At 42.7% G+C, this 22,294-nt stretch overlaps 1 protein-coding gene across 1 annotated transcript in view; it reads right to left on the reverse strand.

Annotated features, from left to right (window-relative positions):
- znhit6 (zinc finger HIT-type containing 6) overlaps window positions 1-22,294 on the reverse strand; it is a 48,854-nt gene that overhangs the window by 7,477 nt on the left and 19,083 nt on the right. The window contains exons 6-8 of the mRNA XM_079505200.1: window positions 12,105-12,176; window positions 11,523-11,603; window positions 6,318-6,398 (exon numbers count right to left, since the gene is read on the reverse strand). Of these exons, the coding sequence (XP_079361326.1) occupies window positions 6,318-6,398; window positions 11,523-11,603; window positions 12,105-12,176 (234 nt within the window). The remainder of the gene's footprint in view (window positions 1-6,317; window positions 6,399-11,522; window positions 11,604-12,104; window positions 12,177-22,294) is intronic.

Here is a 22,294-nt window from a genome sequence, read left to right on the forward strand (position 1 = left end):
TTTTACGGTGAATGCTTCTATTCAGGCTGAGGAAGAGATTGTAGACAGGTTTAGCAGCGTTAAGGAGAGGGTATACCACAAATATGTGAGAGAAAGCAGTATTTGGAGAGACAGGGACAATTGGGTTTTAGAGATTCAGAACATGAGTTGAGAAACACGGTAGCGCCTTTTACACGCGGTTGTTCATGTCGTGAATGTTGTGCAATTATTCAGAGTAAAAGTTATGGATATGGAATGGAGGGATACCAGCACAGTATTCGGATAGTTAGTGTCCGCCCTGATATTTTGAAGGTTGGGGGTTCAAGAGACTATAAAAATTATATAGTGCCTCCCTGCATGGCACTCGGCCATGTGACATACTAGCATCATGTGTAGGGGGTACAGTGTTACGTAGGCCTACATGCATCATGTGTAGGGGTGCAGTTGTACATCAAGCTGCCTCATAATACGGAAACAGGAGATAAGCTCCTGACCTATGGGCAACATGGCTCAGTAACCGTTTCCAAGGCTACATACCTGCATGTGGTACATGCAGCTTTGTCAAGCAAGCATCTATACGAATTCGGGGGAGGGAAGCCTGGCAGGGTGGCTGATATTTGTCACTGCATGGGGCTGGGGCAGGAGGAACAGGACGAAGGCTCTACATCCTCCTGGTGGGGGCTCCTCACTGACAGGTGAGTCAGTAGGATACGATAGCAGTGACTGACAATACACAAAATGTGTAGGGAGGAATCAATTGGCATAATGACTAAACTGGGGAGAAAAAAGCATAAAAAGAGAAAAAAGAATGACGGATGAAATGTGTGTGAACGGAGAGACTCCATACATATCTGTACTGTCAGGGTGAGTATAATTGTCTCCACCAGTCGAAAGGCATGGGGAGAATGTTTTGCACTCCGTCCATCCGTGTCCGTACATTCTACAGTACCTACAACTGCACCAATCTGTGTAAAACTTTGTATGCACACTCCCTAAAGGCCCGAGGGGCACTTGTTCTAGTTCTCTGATTTCGTAATGATTTCGCATGCCATATAAAATCACACAGGGGGCAGCATTATGCCAGCTTTGTTTGATTCTGTGTAAAAAACACCCCGTGTGAAGTGAGGGGTGCTTTGTGTTGCCACAAATGTACTCATATTTGGCGGACATTTGACCCAATTTCTCCTTTCATTGTCAATGGCAAATATGAGACGTGTGGGGACAAAAGCTGTATATGAGAGGGGCTAGCGTAGCCTGGCTAATAAGCCAGACTCAAATCACACTATCGGCAGGCTTTTGTTTTTGCCAACGGCTGATTCGGTCTGGCTTATTAGCCAGGCTAGGGCTAGCGCCCCTCAAAAAACAAAGCTAGCATGATGTTCTTTAGAGAAATGTTGCAGGATCTTGGTATAAAAAGAATACAATCTGGATGTGTAACGCCGGGGCTCCACCGGACGCGTTGCGTCTCCGTCGCGTGCGTCAAAAAACGAACGCGGGCAGTGGAGCCACCCTTCATTGATTAAAAAGGGAAAATTCCCTGACGGTGACGGAGACGCGTGTTAGTGACTCCAGATTCTACTGTGAATATTAAAAGTAGTATTTTGTGGCATAATGAAGAGAGGAGCAACACTGTGGCAATCAAACTGTTGAATGAATTAAAAAAATAATAAACAAATAAACATGAAAAAATAAATAAAAATCATTACAAAAACAAACATGCAGCAATGTGAATGGTCCTATTGATGATGCATGGTCTGCCTACTTTCCAGTCAGGATGTTGACCGTTTGCACAGCTAAGTTTAGTTCATGACAGGGGATGCTTTATATAATCGCTCTTGAAATTCCAGCAGACATTTAGCCGGCAAAAAAATAATATTGAACACAAAAAGCCCATAATGACTTTCATTGTCCTTTCAGCTGTACATTTTCTTTCAAACTCACCCTTTTAGACTTGGCCCCACAGAGTTGTACTCTATTGGCCCCAGGTAACCTTGCTATGGTTGCACTAGTCAGGACAACGGCAAAAAAAATATTAATATACAAAGAAAAAAAGGATAGTCATAATAAATTATTTGCGGTTTTGTATTGCTAAAAAGAAAACCTGATGTAATGAAAAATCTAATCCCTGTTGCACACCTGGATAGCCTGAAGGCATGTCCCTCTGGGGCTTCATCTGCCAAAACAACTGAAATAGCTCAAGTAGTTTCCCAATTCCCAAGAGGGTTAAAACACACACATACATGCAGGCACGCATGCGAGCGCGCAAACATGAAAAATGTTATTTGTTTAAAGCAAAACATGACTTCATAATTGTAATCATAATGGCCCGAAATTAAGGGCCCCCTTCCACCAAAAGGACTGATTTATTTGAAGGGGAGGAGGCCACCTAGTACTTGTGATGCACTGAACCCTACTTGGGATACTTGCAATGGGATGTGAGTCTTGTTTGGAAGGGGCCTGTCTTCATATTAGAGGCCCTGTTATGTAACTGTACCTATCTAATATGAGGTAATCCCACCATGACCACACACCATATTTCTGTCCTACTTAAAAAGCATAATGTTGACAATAAACACTTCGTAAAAATGGAATACTGAGCTGAGAGGCCCCTATTATACAAGCCCATATAGATATGACAGAGCAGAGAAAAAGAGAGGAATGGAGGGGTATAATTATGGAAAGAAAAAGACACACCTCTGGAATTGTTTAACTCTCGCCTGTGTAGTATAGCTTTACACAATTTATTTCATTAACACAGTCAACCCTTTCCTGATGCATCACGTACTGCTGACAGAACATATTTTCTCCTTTTGCAACACCTTTTCTACCCTGCCCGCCTTCTCTACCCTCTTCCAGCACCAAGATTCAAACACATTAAACGTTGTTGATGGATTAACATCCCATTTAGTCACGCGGGGTAGGCTGCAGAAGTTTTCCCCTCTGGTGTTAAAGACTTTTCCATTGCATCCACATTATTACAGAACATAAAGTTTACTACATTAACAACAGTTGGTGTTACAATTTAAAATGACTGAAACCGGATACAAATTGAAAAGTAATCACTGCACTTTAAATAAAGTTGATACTAAAGTAAATATAATGACACAGCGAAGTGATTAATTCACAAAATTAGTCTTACCTACTACTAGTATGAGCTAATAGTTTCTAAGATAATTTGTCGTGCAAGAAAGACAGTTTTGCCCATTTACTGTACTACTCGGGAATTATGAGATTAGTATGTAATCATGAAATCAATTGTTATGAAAATGGTAAATGATGTATTTATACAGTGCCTTTATCCAAGGCACTTTACATAGATTTTACATTACCATTCACACACACACACACACATTCATACACCGATGGCGGAGGAAACCATGCAAGGCACCAGCCTGCTCATCGGGAGCAATTACTGTAGGGATTCAGCATCTTGCTCAAGGACACTTTGACACCAACTCTGGGGGAGCCCGGGATCGAACTGTGAATCTTCCGGTTCCCAAGCGGCCACTCTACCCCTGAGTCACTGCTGCCCCAGGGAAAGATGCAAGTTCATGTCCCACACAGTTATTTAATTAGAATATTGAAGATATATTTCCATCATACTGTACAAGACAGTATCAGTAAATCCTGTACAGTGACATCTAAAGTCATTTTAGTTTCAAGTTCTGAATAATGTATGACAAAAACAAAAAGTATGATGACATGAATCAGTTCACAATATTCTATAAAATTTATTTTGGGCCAGTAGTGAAATTTCTACACAATGTTTTCAGAGAGCCAAATTAATGTGATGTCATTAAACTGCTCCACTCCCATCACCTCCACAAAAGTGATCTAAGTGCTGGGATGGTTTTGCCAAACAGTGGCCAGGTTAGTGAGGAGTCCCATCCATTCTACAAAACTATTATACACTGGGAAGCCTGTGCAGTACTGTGGGTGATGTGAAAGGAGTTGTCTCATCAGTCTTGAACTGATTACATAGAAACATTTAGCCAAGATAAATTCCACTACCCATTATTCCCTGTATCTCACATACTGTACATTTTGCCAGGAACATTGGCTTGTCATGATGCCCAACACTTACTCAGCAGATCATTCTTAAGACAATGAGAAACAGGACATTATGTTGAGGCATAATACATGGGCAAACTCTTTTCATTAAATTCAAAACACATCGTTGTCCTATTTGACGATCCCCAGCCCTGCCAAAGGTAATATTTCCCAGATCCAAAGCATCAAAACGTCATGTATTCACATTCTTTAGCACAGGGTTGCTTCCGTCGGGGCAAAAGCAAGCAGGCAAATAACGAAAGATTTGCTCTCTATGCATCCTGTTACGCACACTAGCACCATGCACAGCACCAGTGGAGAAGAATTAACACATGCTGGGTCAACTATTGAGTGGGTGAGAATGTGGACAATATCCTGGCTTTATCTCACAATGCCTGGGTTATGTAACCTAATGGAGGGGCACCGGTGCCTCTTTTCTGTGCACTGGGAGAGGTTGAATGTGCGTGTTAAAGTACCCAGGGAAATGATATATCTCAACATGATAACATCCAAAGGTTTAAGTATCACTAACTTGGTGTGTGTGTGTGTGTGTGTGTGTGTGTGTGTGGCGTGCGTGCGTCGACTCAGGGAGCATCAAAAGAACTGTTATCCTACAGATAGGAACTAGAGATTGATTGCACGGAATGGATGGATTGGACACATCTACTGGCAGATCAGTGAATATCAATGAATAAGGGCAAGAAGCTAATGCCATCATTTGTTTCAATTCAAGCTTGGGAAAAAGTGATGGCCTACGTGTTCCTGGCTCTTGCATTTCTACACTCCTTCTCCTGTATTTCCTCACAAGAAACTGTAATAGAAAGTAATTAGGAGGGGATGGATGAATAGGCGATGGAAGGTTTCATGGCGTTTCACGTTTGCCTAGGGGGGAATCAGTGCGAGTGTTGAAGGTCATGATTTACTCCATGACTAAGTAAAAATGGATGAAGTCCAACGACTCCCAAAACTATCCAAGGAAAATGGGTGATATCAACACCAGCCCCCACCCCTTTACTAACACTGCAAAGGAAAGAGAAAGATTGTGCACAAAAGCGTTGCTGACTTGATCAATGACATTCCCGTACATCACCTCCAGAGGAAGCAGGGTGGGTGTGACAAAGAGGGCTCCCAGCCATGCCTCTATGCCTCAACCCTGCGTAGTGACACAGGAATTTACAAGTTTGTGATGTCATGTTCATAAACCAATTAAGTCGATTTCATACATGCCGAATAAATCCGTCATGAGTGGCAAGCCCGAAGGATTGGACAGAATGGTCACACACAGGATGTCTGACTGATGACAGGAATCTGGTACTTTGAGATTGCAAAACATTTTTTTCACAAGTTTGCTTGCAAGAACAGACCAAATGGAAATGATTGGTCATTTTCCATGAACAAACACTATCAAAGACAATAATTAAATGCCTCACATTTCTCAACAACCAAAAATGACAAAATCACATCCAACACACCTAGGTCAAAATGTAGTACATGGCTGGACGGTCCATGTATGAAATGCTGGAGGGCTTTTCTTTTCAAACGACGGGTACAGAGTAGAATTCTCAACGGGCCTGAAAATGAAGGCCAGGCCCTAACTGGGCCGGCATGAACAGCGCTTGGTCCGATCAAATACCATCCTTTTAGGACCGAAAACCTGTTCAAATTATAGCAGAGAGAACAGACATATAGTAAAAATAAAAAAAATAACGTGTTCATCTGCCTTCTATTGTGGGCTTGCAGATCTGCTATGTTTGAACAGACAGACACCACACCATGCGGTACAAATCAGGCTTCTTCTGTCTGGCTTCCGCCAGCTGTGTAACCTTTAGTAATGTAAAAAATGCAGACAGCAGCACAGGGACGCTTCATTAACCCATGTAAATAATAATATCTAACCAGACAAGCTAAGCATCTGAATAGGTTGTTAAAGTGTGGTGCTTAACACTTTTTTGCCGCCTTCCATTTCCCCCCCAAAAAATAAAATGGTCCATTGGTTAGGCTACAGTGCTGAGGTGCCGACAGACAGACAGACAGGGATGTGCATTAGTTGTTGCTGTTGGTCTTCAGGCTTAAGCAGATGCCTGACGACGGTCTGTGTGACCGAAACATTGCTTAAACAAAAGTGTTTCTATTGTGCAAGTGCATTTGGTGTGCGGGTCATTTTATTTTATTCTCTCAGCACAAAATGGCTTTAATTGGAGGCCACCACACCGACTTGAATATGAAACGTCAGGACTTGACGAGATGGGAAATGACATGATATGAGAAGAGCAAAGTGTAGAACTCACCTCACAGAATTAGCCCTTCTCCCTTCTGCTTTGATGAAGACCTTCACGTGATCAAATGGCTCATGCACATACATCTTCAATCTGAAACAGAATGTCACATTAGCCTATTAAAACTGGGAAAGCACATTTTAGATTTTTGCTATTCAAAAATAGCAGACGTACAAGCTGTGCGTGTGACTTTGTACCGTGCTACGAGGTTGTGCTATTTTTGAAAAAATCTTGAATGATTTAGAAGGCATTTGTATAATCGGCCTCAGGTATGAATGGGTTCACACAGAGACAGAATACCAATAGAATATAAGAGAAGATATGTGCATGTCTATGTTCATTGGTCAATTCACAAAGAGCTTGTTGAGCTGGTAGGGAGCCGGGATCTGGCGAGATGAATGATGCACCAACACACACAGCTCAGACTTCATGGCTGTCACATCTCTCGTCTCAGACGCCTGAGGCTGCTGGACACAGCTAACCAATGGGCCATGCAGGGTCAACTCCCCCCGCTTGAGTCCAGACTACGTAAGCAGACACTACTCTGCATTAGGCCAGGCCAGAGGTGTCACGATTTATCTTTATTATCATTGAAGTCATTTAGGGCTCAATGAATATACACTGGTGCTTCTTAAGAGAATGCCTGATAAACAAATGCTGTTAACATATAAAACTCACAGTCATTGTTATGTGTAGGTTTAACATTTCCTTTAACGTATCTTGGCTGGGATGGAAAAGTAAGAATACCAATAGGAAGGAAGACACTGGAGCATCACAGACAGTTCGAGCCCTTTTTAATTCACAGGGTGCAGGTAAAAATTGACAACATTTCGATGTATTGGTTACATCTTCGTCAGGTCATGACCTGCATGACCCGACGAAAAGTGTCGACGTCCGTATATATATATATATACGGACTTGGGAAAAAGTTAAGTTAAAAGTTAAGAATACCAATGATTTGTGTCTGCAGCATCAGTCTTCAAAATGATAAGGACACATTTTTAAATGATTTAATTTTATCACATTTCTCAAGTCGCTGCTGTTGAAAGTGCACAATACTCATAATGCAGTTTTAGCTAGTAGTTGTTGAAAAGAGAAGAAAGACACTAAACAAAACATTTTCCATTTAGACATACGTTCGTTGGGTTTGGACTAAATCCAAAACCTTGCTGGTTTAAGGGCATAAACCCACATGACATGTAAAGCAACTAGGAGGAATAAAATAACATTTTCCCTAGGCATACCTCCCCTGAAAACTTAAATGTGTTTTAACATATCAATTTATGCAATTTATAAGAAAAATAGTAAACTGATAGTTTTAGCTTGGCCTGAACAGAGGCAAGGAGGCCTTACGAATTCCTGGTGGACATTAAACCATTCTGAAAGTTATATTTGTGCCTGGATCCATTCCCTGTCATAGAGGGCTCATTTACTTGCAGACTGATTTAAAGCTAGTCTGCAGTAGCGGCATAATCATTACACTCATTGCTGCCAAACTCAATTACAGGGCATGTGGCCTAGCATGCAGGGGACTGTGGACCTGCTGTACGACCAGCAACATCACAACCAAAGTAATGCAGCCATGGCTACAAGCATGTTTTGACAGAGCAGTATGGTGAGGCTGGTTCATAAATCTGACATGCAACGAGCCAAAATGTTTCTACCCCGTGGCATCCGTTACATATTCACAGCAGTGGTGCTGATATAAAGGTCTTAAAGACAGTGTCAGTGACAGTGTGCGGATCTCCTTTGGAATGCATAGTTTCTAGCACAGCGTAATGCCATCACAGACGCAATGGCATTGCAGAAAGTAATTGCGCCCAAATGGTGTCTGTGTGTGGTGCATTTAATAATGATGAATCACAGTATCTGGATTTCTGCAGCAATAATTCTGAGCAATTCTATCAGATTTGTTTCCACCACTCCCTTTTCTCATTTCTTCAGAACACGAGAATCCAATGATTTAACAGTGCCTGTGGAGTGGCGTGTCGTTCCCAACAGTAAAACTGCTCCTTTGAGCTTTTCAGGGGAAAACAATGGACTAAACAGCAATCAAATCTTTCTGTTCTTATACTTAAAAGGTTTCTAAACCACACCACACATTAAATTGGTGTTGATTTCTGGGTCTATTATCACATTGTTAAGTTGTTTTATGTTTTAGTTCAATTCACAAGTTTAGCTCAAACAGACTCAAAGCTATTTCCAACATAGAATGGAACGCATAAGCTGAATTTTCCGAATGTAGCCCAGAATTTAACAGCAACCGCAGTCAATAGCTATGGCTTTAACACAACACAACTACACTCTGCAGTCAATAGCTACGGCTTTAACACAACACAACTACACTCTGCAGTCAATAGCTACGGCTTTAACACAACACAACTACACTCTGCAGTACTGAGTGGCTTTAACACAACACAACTACACTCTGCAGTCAATAGCCATGGCTTTAACACAACACAACTACACTCTGCAGTACTGAGGAGCCTACAGTCAATAGCTACGGCTTTACCACAACACAACTACACAGTCAATAGCTACGGCTTTAACACAACACAACTACACAGTCAATAGCTACGGCTTTAACACAACACAACTACACTCTGCAGTACTGAGTAGCTTACAGTCAATAGCTACGGCTTTAACACAACACAACTACACTCTGCAGTACTGAGTAGCCTACAGTCAATAGCTACGGCTTTAACACAACACAACTACACTCTGCAGTACTGAGTAGCCTACAGTCAATAGCTAGCTACGGCTTTAACACAACACAACTACACTCTGCAGTACTGAGTAGCCTACAGTCAATAGCTAGCTACGGCTTTAAGACAACACAACTACACTCTGCAGTACTGAGTAGCCTACAGTCAATAGCTACGGCTTTAAGACAACACAACTACACTCTGCAGTACTGAGTAGCCTACAGTCAATAGCTACGGCTTTAACACAACACAACTACACTCTGCAGTACTGAGTTGCCTACAGTCAATAGCTACGGCTTTAACACAACACAACTACACTCTGCAGTACTGAGTAGCCTACAGTCAATAGCTATGGCTTTAACACAACACAACTACACTCTGCAGTACTGAGTAGCCTACAGTCAATAGCTCTGGCTTTAACACAACACAACTACACTCTGCAGTACTGAGTAGCCTACAATAAAGGAGAGAGACAATCACAGCGAGTGCATTTCCATCCCTTATCTAGGCAAACCTCCTGTTGAGTGTGTGTGTAAAGCCATTAAAAAAGTATCAAGCAGAGGATAAATGTGAGCACTAACCTTTACACATTGCTCATTATCTAACTCCACTCTGCATTTGACCTCTAAAACATTTGTATTGTCATCAGGATGGGGTCATGTTTGGTACCAACCACAGATGGTGATATGTCCCGTTACAGTGATTTTACCTTGACTAAATGTCACTCTTTGTGTGTGTGTGTGTGTGTGTGTGTGTGTGTGTGTGTGTGTGTGTGTGTGTGTGTGTGTGTGTGTGTGTGTGTGTGTCCGAGCGCGAGGGGGAGATAATTTGTGTGTGTGATTAATTCTAATTCTTGATGAAGGATATAAGTTTTGATCATCTAAGGACGACACTGGGGGTAGATCAATTAGAAAAGGTACTCAAACCTAAGTGGAAATATAGTATACACTGTATACTATATTTACACTTAGGTTTGAGGACCTTTTCTAATTGTATAATTGTATACTGTATACTATACAGTAAAATGACATGCCTTTCTATCACAAGCTCAACACTTAAATGGCACAAAATGGCACAGTGACAGAAGAAAATGGGAGCGGGGGGAAAAAATGGGAGCGGGGGAATGTGGCATTAGAGCAAATAATGAAGAGTACTGTACATAGAGTGCCTAGGGCAGTATGGGCATTGTATAGGAATAGAAGTTAAAACAAGACATTATGTATGCAGTTTAGTATAGAGCACCGAAGTCTGACGTCACTTTCAGTAGAGGGCACCAACACACAGGTTTATAGGTTTTTTATTTGTATTGAAATCTCCATAGGGCGATTTTATGTCGCTTCATATAAGAACTGTGTTTGAAAAATAAACCGACCACCCCGGCGCTTCTGTCAGGGGAGTGGCTGTGCATCGTTAATGATGTCCATTCATATTTGATACAGCCAGTTTCTAGAGAAAATGGAATTAATGTGACCGCAAAAGCCTTGAAACTACATATGAATGCAATGTCGCTGAGCATATACGTCACGCCCAGCTGTCAACATATTGCGTTCCTGAGATTCCTCGTTGACGTAAGCTCAGCTGGTGGTGACTCGACTCGTACTAACCACGATACATTATATATCAATAAAATAAAAATAAAAATAAACTTAATTAACGTTCAGTTTCTGTTGTGCGACGGGCTGCGGGCAAAGCAGCCTACCCGGAAATGTAGTCTCTGGGCTGTTTGGCTCGTTTCTAACGCTTATTTTGTTACTCTTTGGGTATATTTGTACATTTCCACCTTCAGTCGATGCTTCATATCCATATGAGTGAAAAGGCCGGGGTGATCGGTTTATTTTTCAAACACAGTTCTTATATGAAGCGACATAAAATCGCCCTATGGAGATTTCAATACAAATAAAAAACCTATAAACCTGTGTGTTGGTGCCCTCTACTGAAAGTGACGTCAGGACTTCGGTGCTCTATAGTGTCAATCTTATTTTTGTCACAATACTAAGCCATTTTGCATTTAAAATAATTTGCACAGGGAGTATAACATGTATCATGGGCGTCTTTGTGGTCGGTTCCAACACAACTTAGGAGTTACCGGCAGTTTTTCACTGGAGTGCACTTGGGCCTATAGGTCCAGGCATAAATGGAGTCTGAAAGTATGAGTTGGAGGATGACCCGCCCACTTTTCCTAAGTTTGTCCATCAGCAAGACATCAGGATATGGAGGTGTTCACTACAACATGTAGATCACCATTTCTCAATGTCGGTTTGGAGGACCACCAGCGGTCTAAATATACTGTAGACCTTTTTGGGTCTGTAACTCAGAGTGTACAGATGGAAACAAATGGGACTCTTACGGGTTCATATGTACACTCTCAGAGTTAACACTGATGATCTTACAGTGTAGACTGGGGTCCCAGAGATAAAATGAAATGGGGGTCCGTTCATATGAAACTTGAAATGACAAAACAAAGACGTAAATCAATGCAATTGACAAGAGTAAAAAATGCCAAAAGACTTACTTTTGGCGTCTGACAGGATCAGACTCTGTAGGGTGAATGTAGCGGGTCAGGATCTGATCCAGTGTTTGTTCATCTAGTGCCCTATTTGAAAGACAAAGGGTTAGAGGACTGAAATTGAGTTCTTGTCAAATGCGACATCAAACATGATGTTAGATTGTGCTCCAGTGCTGCTTCTATAATCCCTGGCTAACACTATACGTGTGGGTTTCATGATCCTGTCCTATTATCGAGGATAAGTGGCTGATTGGACGCCACAGATGTGTAATTACATCCATTTTGCAGGGTCTGCAAGTTCTCCAGAACAATGAAATGACTTAACTTCAGAGCTGCAAGAGTCTTCAGTTCAAGTTGGCTTTCACCAGTAACCGAACGCTGACAGCGCGCGCGCGCACACACACACACACACACACACACACACACACACACACACACACACACACACACACACACACACACACACACACACACACACACACACACACACACACACACACACACACACACACACACACACACACACACACACACACACACACACACACACACACACACACACACACACACACACACAGTGCAACTCACCTTCTCTCACTGAACTCTGTCTTGCTCTGTGGGAAGATGAGTTTCAGGTGCCAAAATACCTGATTTAGTCTCCTATAAGACAAAAAGGAGAGTACACAACTCAAGTTTGGAGAAATGGGACAAAGGGAACAAACAAACAAGAGTAGTCTGTTAAGATATTTTATTATTATTATTTTTTAAAACAGGGTCTAAATACCCCTTATTGGAAATCGAACAAGGATTTTGTCCAAGACCGTACACTACATTATGCTGCTTATGAGATTTTGTCCATCTCTCTCTCTGCGGAGTGAGTAAATCTGAGTTGTCATGGAGATCACAAAATGAACATTTAGTACTACTAGGAGTAGGAGGACAGCAGCTGGTGCTGATATAACATAATGATGACTTATTCTCGGGTGCTGCTGGGGCATTAAGTATTAAAACACTTGGATGGACTGTCGGTTGCTGGGTGGGCTCTACAACAAAACATGCAGCCCCTCTGTGCTGAGTAACAGTAACTGTGCTGAGGCTAACAATAGGATAACAATAGTGCAGAAATGGCCAATTTTACTAAAGGGATTGTGACATACAGTAAAAAAGTTTTTGTAATTTTGTTTTAGGTTTTCTGAGCTCAATTGCACCCAAAAAACCTGAACTTTTAACATTCAGTAGATTTGCTGTGGTCTGGGGTTTTCTGGCTCAAACAAGTGCTCTGATTTTCCTGCTGTTTGTGATGTCACAGCCTGCAAATCCTCAATGGAATTTGCCAACAGATGTCACCGTTTTGCCTGTTTTCATTGCAGCTCAAAAGGCTTCCAAACCCCAGAGAAAACTCCAGACCACATGAATAGCATTGCGTCCTCACTTTTGTCTTCAATGTTTGTGTTTATAGATACGTAAATCTATTGGTCCAAACACTGATGACACCATTCAAATGCCCTTTAACCCATTCTAGGTGGGAACCCCTTTTGCTATTGAAAAATCACACCCGTGTGAACTGAGTGGTGCAGTGACGTCACACACTAAACATAGCAACCATGCTCATCTGTACGTGGGGCCACGTACAGGTGTACACGGGTACAGACAAAGCTGGTTATTGGAGTGGTTTGCACCACTCAAAAATAGAAGATCTACAAGCTCATAGCGCTGCACCGAGTGCCATAGATCTGAGCTTGTAGATCTGCTATTTTTGAAAAATCGTGAAAATGTGGCGCAAATTTGGAATATATATTCTTTCAGAGCGAACATTTTTAACTCAAATCTTTGCTTCTGGGGGGTCCCTGGATTTAAGATGGGTGTCGGCGGCCAAATACATACAGTATAATTTTTGGGGCCCTTGACATGAAATAGTTTGAGAATCACTGACAAAGAAACAGTCAGTCAGACAACTGATTTAGAAGACATTTTGTAGAATGGAGCTCAGGTCTAAATGGGTTAAAGTATTGGTGTCTCACAGACTGTGGGCTGAAACACACTGTAATCACTAAGGCCATCTCTCATTATGACATGACCAAATACACTGCTATATACTGGGTGGAGTGGAATACAGATGAAAAATGCCCTCATCATAAAGTCCCCATAATCTCTTTGCCAAGGCATATATTAGACGTTATTAGGGCGTACTAATAGAATGAATGAATGTTATAGTCATATTTTACACTAGCTAACCTGAGACAACACCTAAATTGAGATATAACAAAATGTTGTAGTGTAAACTGGAATTGGGGCTGCATCAACTTTCTTAGCGATTATTCTACCGTTTACTGTTCTGAGTAAAACGTGTACTGACCTACTCAGGGATGGTGCAAGTCGGGAATGGTGCGACGCCTCCATTCCCTCACCCTCGTCTCTTCTGCTACTTATATTGACGCATGTGGCACAAACGTTATGCAAAGCTCAGCCTCCCTCTCACAGGCCCAGAATTCAGCCAATCACAGTCAATCACAGGCCATCTTTGAGGGGCACTAGCCCCATATTTGCCATTGACATCATCAGGGATGGCGCACGTGACATCACGTGACATCATCAGGGATAGAGATCCCTGATGTCAGCAATATTAAGCCCATATATGGAGATCCCTGATGTCATCAATATTGGCCAGAAACTCTACATCTGACCTCAAACCCTTAGATCTCCATATATGGACTAAACTGTTCTGACATTCCATATGTTGATCCTTCCCCATCCATCCTTCCTCTTCGATCTCTCCCTTTTGACTGATACCTGTCCATTTAAACTCTAGACGGGCCTGCCCCAAAGTTATTATTATTATTATAATTATATTACAGCCTCGAGTTCTTAACAGGCCTGAAAATTAAGATCTTACCCCCATGTCAAAGTGCCAGCACTCGCCCAGCAGTCTGCTGTCCCCCAGGCAGATATGTTGATCTGACCCCCCCCCCCCCCCCCCCCCCCATTCCAAAGTGCGCCTAGTGCCGTCACCCAGGTGGATGCGTGCCCTTTAGGGCGAAGTCGCTTCTGGCCCTCAGGCATCTTACTGGTTTCTATTTATATTAGGATAAATTTGCACAACTGCATAGATGAAACGGAAGTGGGGAGGAGGCTCCACTTCCGTGTTATATTTTACTCATGATGATAGAGCTTCCGTTGCTCCAGACTGTATGACGGAAGCATTTAGAAATTGTGAGAGGCAACACCGCAACAGTCTGGCAACGCAAGACTATATGGCTACAGACAAGGCTGCATCCTTTATGTTCAAAGGTCAGAAAGATTACTTCTTTCTGAAAGATTACTTCTTTCTGACCATCCAGGCCAATGGAAAAACAGTGGTTGAAAGAATTTAAATGCACACACTCTGAAAAGTTTCATCAACTCTCGCCCTGCGCTGCTCTAACCCGCCACATACACCTTTCCTTTGAAAGCATGCCTTGTTCTGGGGCTGCTGCATGGATCCAGATGGCAGCCTTACACAACAAGGAGACATGTTTTTTCAGGAAAACAGAAGGAGGGGCCATGAAGAAAGAGGGGAGAGAAAAATATGGGGGAGGAGGAGTTCAACAGGGGAGAAATATGCACAGAATTGGCAGAACATCCAATGAAAGGTGGTTTTAAGTTTCCAGTTAGTTGTAGGGAGGGGTAGTGGGGTGTTATGTGGTAGGCAGCAGTGGGCTATGTTGGGAGTAAACTTGTAGAGGTGAGACGGGATTCCCTACGCAGGTGTAGGCCAGGCCTACCTCCCACAATAGGAGAAAGTTATATGGGTATGCTTGATCTTGGCAGAGATTAAGGTTCGAGTGCGCCTGCTCAAGCATTTCTGTAGGTATGTGTGAAAGTTGAGAGGGGGCTAGTCAAAGGAGGGTGGAACGCCAGGTGTGAGCACATTGTTCAGGCTTTACAGCGAATGGAAACTATGTCTTCCAATGGAAAAAGGGCTTGGCCAACAGACGCGTGGAAGAACTTCATGCAAGGTCAGGGTACATACCTGGGAAATGTGCCATCATTTACTGTCAGGCATAAATAGGAGGGACAATTATCAATGATCACAACATACAGTAGAACCACTGACGGAAGAAGGCTCCATGGTTCTTGAGCAAGACAGTTAACCCTTTATGTATCCAGTGAAGCAGGATGGAAGCCAAAAATGCAAAACAAAGTTTGGTAGCTCTTATGTGTAATGATGACGAAAATAAGCCTTCAGTTTAAGCCATTTAAAAACAAGAATGTGAACTTAGTCAACCAGGTTAAATAGGGACTGAATCTCATGTCAGTTATGATTCTCGTTTTCATAAGCCCCTCTTGGACCACAGGAACCTTTCCCAAAACACTGGCCACTTTTTTAAGAACTAATTAACAGTTAACTCATTCAGCGCCAGATGAAATACCTAAATGTACCAACCAGTGCCAGGTTTTTTGAGGGGCGCTAGCCCTTCCAACGTCCGTCTTTCTGAATTACGTCAGATGGCAATCAAGTCTATGGACTTTTAATGATTGTTTACAGCACCTTAAACAAACATTACCAGGCGTCCCCTCAGAGGAAATAGGAAATGATCATTTCTCCCTTAGACAGGTGATCAGCCCCCCACCCTCTTTACACCTCTCTTCTTTTTTTCTTCTACTCTGTACAGTGTTTTTATATTTTGTGATGATATTGAATTGTTATTTTCTCATGTCACGTTTATGAATTGAATACAATATAATAATAGAACCCGAATAGATGGTGCCATGTTTGACTGCACTCTGTTGCTGTTCGCATTTCTGTATTCAATAAATCAAAGTCACAAAAGCTGGGAAAACCAGGATACTTTGTTTTCCATCCGAGTAGTCTCAGTGTGCGCTCTCAATAGTATAATGAGGTGGCACCTGCAGTGGTACGTCAAATTGCTAGGGGGTGGTCCATGCCATCTCAGGCCACCCCCATGGACACACCAATGCTCTGGGTAGGCCAGCCAGCCTGGCGGAGATATGCACTTCGTGGAGTGCCCTTTAAAAGTTGTTGGCAATGTGCTCAAGAGTTAGACCCATCTATCAACAAAAGGCTTAGTACGGGGCCAAAACAGAGTAGAAAAACACTTCTGTTTTCTCATAGCTACTGTGCAACGGAATAACAAACATTGCAAATATTTCGGCTCGTTACTAGGGTCAAAAATTGATTCTTAAAAAGAGCAATGTCCTGATTTCTGAATTGTTCAGGGTATCCAAGACAACTTATGAACAGTGGCTTTGAGACTCTGGAAGTAATATTGTGTGCTCTAGATTCAAATTCTGTTTATTTTGCCCCATTCCACTAGGGGAAAGCAACTCAAAGAGTCTGAAACCTCAGAGCCCTGGGAAAAACATTGGGGTTTAAAACCATTTCCAGAAGCCAGCGGTGAATACTGGGGATGCAAGAGGTGTCATCTCTCTTCACTTCCCAAGTGACTGATGTTTTCACCACTCCAAGTTGGCATTAGAATGGCCGCCATCCCTTTCTGACTAACTGTATTACCCAGCTATATTTAGTTTGCAAAAATAGCAAAAAAAAACAAAAAGCTGTATGTAATTTGTTATGACAACTGGAAGCCCCTGAGGTAGGCCTATAGTTTGGAAGGGGGAAAAGCCAATGATGTCAGCCTACCAAATAATTTAATATTTTTAAACAACGGAAAACAAAGTATCAATGGAGGAATTATGTAAAAATGAAAGATATTGTAACCACAATATTCAGATATTTCAGAAAGGCAAATCATGGGGCGCCCACTGGCCAAGTGGTCCAGGCACATGCCACATATAGGCTTTGGCCTGACAGCGTGTCGCGTGTTCGAGTCCCATTCATGACGACCTTTGCTGCATCTCTCCCCTTCTCTCTCACTCGTTCCTGTCCGTTTTCACAGTAACTATCAATAAAGGCACAAAAACAAATCTTGAAATCATGGCAGCCAAAGTATGTCAAGCCCTTAAGCCTGTGGTTCCCAAACGTTTTCATGTCCAAGGACCTCCAAAACGACATTTATCACAAACCATCATGATGTGGGAGTGCTGATTCAGGATCAAAGTTTGCCTTTTAACTTCTTCCTGGACTACGGACCCCCATTTGAAAAGATATGCCAGTGACCCAAATAAGAGAGGATTTTTACGGCTCTAGCAGTGCAATTTAATGGCATTTCTATCTCTGGTACCCCAATTTATATTGTAAAACCACTGTTAATTTAACTCAGAGAGTTACAGACCCATAAGGGTCCATTTGGTTCCTAACCATCTCAAATTTAGATAGGGACCCCCTGGAACTCCCCGGACCCCACTTATAAAACCATGCCTTAAAGGGACACTTCACCCTTTTGCAACCAGATATTATTTGAATGATGTTTGGGAGACAAGAAACACTTTCCTGTGGTTTTTATGTGGGTAATTTGTGTTTTTAGATATTTCAGTATTTCAAGTTGTCCATGGGCTCCATGATGTCATCGACACGGCTCACTTCCTTCCTGGACTACAATTCCCATAATGCTTTGGTGCACTGCTCCTTCTTGTGGATAGGGGGAGGGCTGTCTTACTGAGGCAACATGTAGTCCAGGAAGTAAGTGAGCACAGTGGCCATGACATCATGGAGCCCATGGACACTTTGAAATACAAAAATATCTAAAAACACATATTACCCACATAACAACCCCAGGAAAGTGTTTCTTGTCTCCCAAACATCATTAAAATAAGATCTGGTTGCAAAAGGGGTGAAGTGGCTCTTTAAGCTACACTCACAAACCATCATGATGTGGGAGTGCTGATTCAGGATCAAAGTTTGCCTTTTAACTTCTTAAGGATTATAAGGACAAGTGGTCCTGATCATTGACCCCTGAAGCCTTATCCATGGGAAACTCTTTCAAAACATAGTGGTGTCTAGTTCAGAGTTGGTACTCCTTGTATGTCTCCTACACATCTGACTTAAAACCTCTGGGGTTGGTCAAGGGTGACATATATATTTATGTATATATTTATACTGAATGCATAGCCACAGCTTCCTGCAGCCACCATGCATATCGTTGAGATTTCAGGACGTGACCTACACTCCTTCATCAAGTTAAAGAAAAATAAACCACCATATCTGTTTTTGGGCGGGTAAGGTTGTAATGATATGATACACCAGGGCTTCCCAAACTGTGGTGCGTGCCCTAGGGGTGCGTGACATGAAAAGGGTAATGGCGGTTTTATGGTGTTATAGCACAAACGGCAAAATCCGGTAAACCACTGTTGTAAGGAGATGTATAGAGCAGCTGCGGAAGTATACAGCAGCTGCATGTTTCTCAGTGCAGTGACATTCTATGCTTATTTGCCATAATCATATTAAAAAAATGATCATTTCCGGAACCTAGTGTTGGGGGTCAGCTAGGTCAGGAGGTAACAGGGGGTGCACGGCCAAAAAGATTTGGGGACTGCTGTGATACACCAAAATAGTCTAAATACAGATAACCTTGCCCATGCCCTAAGCACAGGTGTCCATGCCCTAAGCACACTGTAGTGCAGTAGTTATATTCATAACGGTGTGGAGAGAGAGTTGAAACTTTTTTCCACACCTTTCAACAAACCGATCTTTTCGCTGGTGTACCATCACCAGAGTCCACACAGTCTCATTTCAACATTATGAAAGGGTAAATAGCCTGCATTTCTTGGCAGAGCATTAGCAGTAGTTGTGTCATGGAATCATCTTTTCCGTGGCCTCAGAGTGCCATGACACGGCACTTTTCCCTTCTGAGGCCTTCAGTGGCATTATTGAAAGCACTTTACAAAGTGGGTTACATTCTACCAAGAACATAAACTGAACAACCTAGCATCATTTGGCCATTTTAGGAACATACTTAATAATCGTGTATTACCTGTATGTAACTGTTTTAACTGATAGCCAATTAGCCATCAACATTAACCGTTTTAAATTGTTTTGTTTGTGTAATCTCTGCATTATTGTAAATGACACACACACACACACACACACACACACACACACACACACACACACACACACACACACACACACACACACACACACACACACACACACACACACACACACACACACACACACACACACACACACACACACACACACACACACACACACACACACACACACACACACCAGCTTAGGGGTTCAGCGTATTGCTTAAGGACACTTTAACAAGGCCAGAAAAGAGACAAACATTTTAGTTCCCAAATGTCTACTCTACCGCCTTAGCCACAGCAGACCCACATTTAATTCAATGTTCACAAAATGCATAGTAACATCTGAGAAACTGTGACATTTGGGGGTAACAGCCATGTGAAGATGGCTCCAGTTAACAAAATGTTAAGTCTTATTGAGGGGCGCTAGCCCCTCCTATGTACAGCTTTGGGGGTTTGTGTAAACACAAACATTGTGTTAACACAAACATTGAATGCCATTAACAATGAAAGGCCAGCTTTGAGTGTTTGTGTAAACACAAACATTGAAGACGAAGGTGAGGACGCAATTTGTGATTGGCCGGAATGAGAGCATGTATGATGATAAGAGCTCCCCTCACTTCACACGGGTGTGATTTTATTTTTATTTATTTTTTCAATTCTTTCAAGCAATTACAAAAATGCATGCTTCAGCCAACTCTGCAATGTGTCCCCAAAAGTGAAAAGGTGCCCCGTCATGGCACTCTGGGGCCACAGAAAAGATGATTCCATGACACAACTACTGCCAATGCTCTGCCAAGCCTTTACGTAGCTGCCCAACACAGGCCTGTAATTTCTTGTCAATCTCCTTGCTGTTTGTGCCCTGTTTTCTAAATGAGTCACTAGGGTGAGGTGGGATGAGAAAGCACACACACACACACACACACACACACACACACACACACACACACACACACGCACGCACGCACGCACGCACGCACGCACGCACGCACGCACGCACGCACGCACGCACGCACGCCTCACTGTCAACCTCCTTTGGCAATGTGAGTGCATACTGCGTCGCATGGATATGTCGTTAACCAGCTGCAGTCACACTGCTACACATCTGCTTTATATATGTACTTGGTACATTCTGAAACCCATTCTCTATCTAACCCTTCCCCCAACAGTCATGTATTGTATACTGTAGCTTTCATCATCATCCATTCCATGCGACGCACTTGCTGCTGGACACTTATGTGGGAGGTTCCTCTTGGGTCTTGGTGAAGCTGGTGCAATTATTACATATTACCACCACGTCTTGAATATCAACAAAATGTTTCTGACCTAAAATGATGTAATGGTTGAAACCTCATAGAAAGATATAGGCCTTATTAATGCTCTCCATCTGCAGATTTGGGATTATGATTGTTTTGTTTGTTTGTTGTAGGGGCTCTCCAATTTTATTACATGAACTTGCCTCATCCCAAAATGAATGGGGAATGAAAAAGGTTTAATTCAGTGGCAGTTCTGATTGGCAGCCAGTGTCGTCCCATGACATTTCACAGTTAGCAGCTTCAATGTGCAATTTGGTAACCATTTCTCTGCCTTTTACTAGTAAAGTGCAACTGGGATAAATGTTTATTCTTCCACTGAGGGGAGAGCGCTGGGGCTCTGTCTCCATTGGAAATGAGTGACAGAAGGTTATCCCAGCAGGAGAACATGTGTCAAACATGACAGGGCAAGGCCACCGGTGGTACTGAACAAGTAAACTGAGGAAAATGGAAATGGAAAGAGAACCTGGAAAATGGCAGGAACAAATTAGGGAAAGCATTTTAAGATGATTGGGATTGAAGGCCTCATCATTGAGAGTACATGTGGATAGTAGTTGCTAGGGCAACATGACAATACATCCAGAGGAAGATGGGTGTCCATTGGGAATGATGCCCATTTAGATAACGCATGCCATTCTGGTTCCCAAGCGGCCATTATACCGCTCAGGGCTAGATCGTGTTGATCCAACGTTAGCGCTTGTGTTGCCACTGTTTGTTTTGTTGTTGTCTTCACCAGGAAGGCATGGGGGCAGAGTGTTTTGCAAACACTGGCTTCCAACATTTGCAGGATTGGCCCGTTTTTAACAAAAAGCCTTAAATCATGAACGCAGCGTGCTGCAATTTACGTGAATTTTCACACACTTTCCTACTAGGCTGAGGAATAAATCCCAGCCTTTTCACTTTGGCCAGTTATACCGCCTCCAACAGCCTAAAGGGCCTTGCAAACGGGAAGCGATTTAACGCACCTACAGTTCATTTTCAATGAGACCTGTGTTTTTGCGCGGAGCAGTCGTGGTAAATGGTAAATGGTGCATTTATATAGCGCCTTTATCCAAGGCGCTTTACATAGATTGTGCATTACATTCACCCATTCATACACCGATTGCGGCGGAAGCCATGCAAGGTACCAACCAGCACATCGGGAGCAATTTGGGGTTCAGTGTCTTGCCCAAGGACACTTCGACATGTAGACAGGAGGAGCCGGGATCCGAACCGCCGACCCATGGATCATTGGACGACCTGCTCTACCTCCTGAGCCACAGTCGCCCCATGGTGACGCTCACGCTCACGTAAATACGCAAGTGTTTTTACATGAGCGCGTTCCCATGAATTTGTTGCGCACATGCTCATTTTGTGCACACGCCCGCGACTCACCAGACCTGGATTCTGTTTAGCATTTTTTTATGCTTGCGCCCCTCTTGAGAAGACCTGTAGCAGACCTCTCGTTGATCCAGGCAACAACGTGTGCGTTCCTCGCTTCCCGTTTGCAAGGCCCTTAACAGGGGGATTTTTGCTAAACACATTTTTGGAACG

The sequence above is a fragment of the Electrona antarctica genome (assembly GCF_951216825.1).
Source record: "Electrona antarctica genome assembly, chromosome: 7".
In the NCBI taxonomy this organism is placed as follows: Eukaryota; Metazoa; Chordata; class Actinopteri; order Myctophiformes; family Myctophidae; genus Electrona; species Electrona antarctica.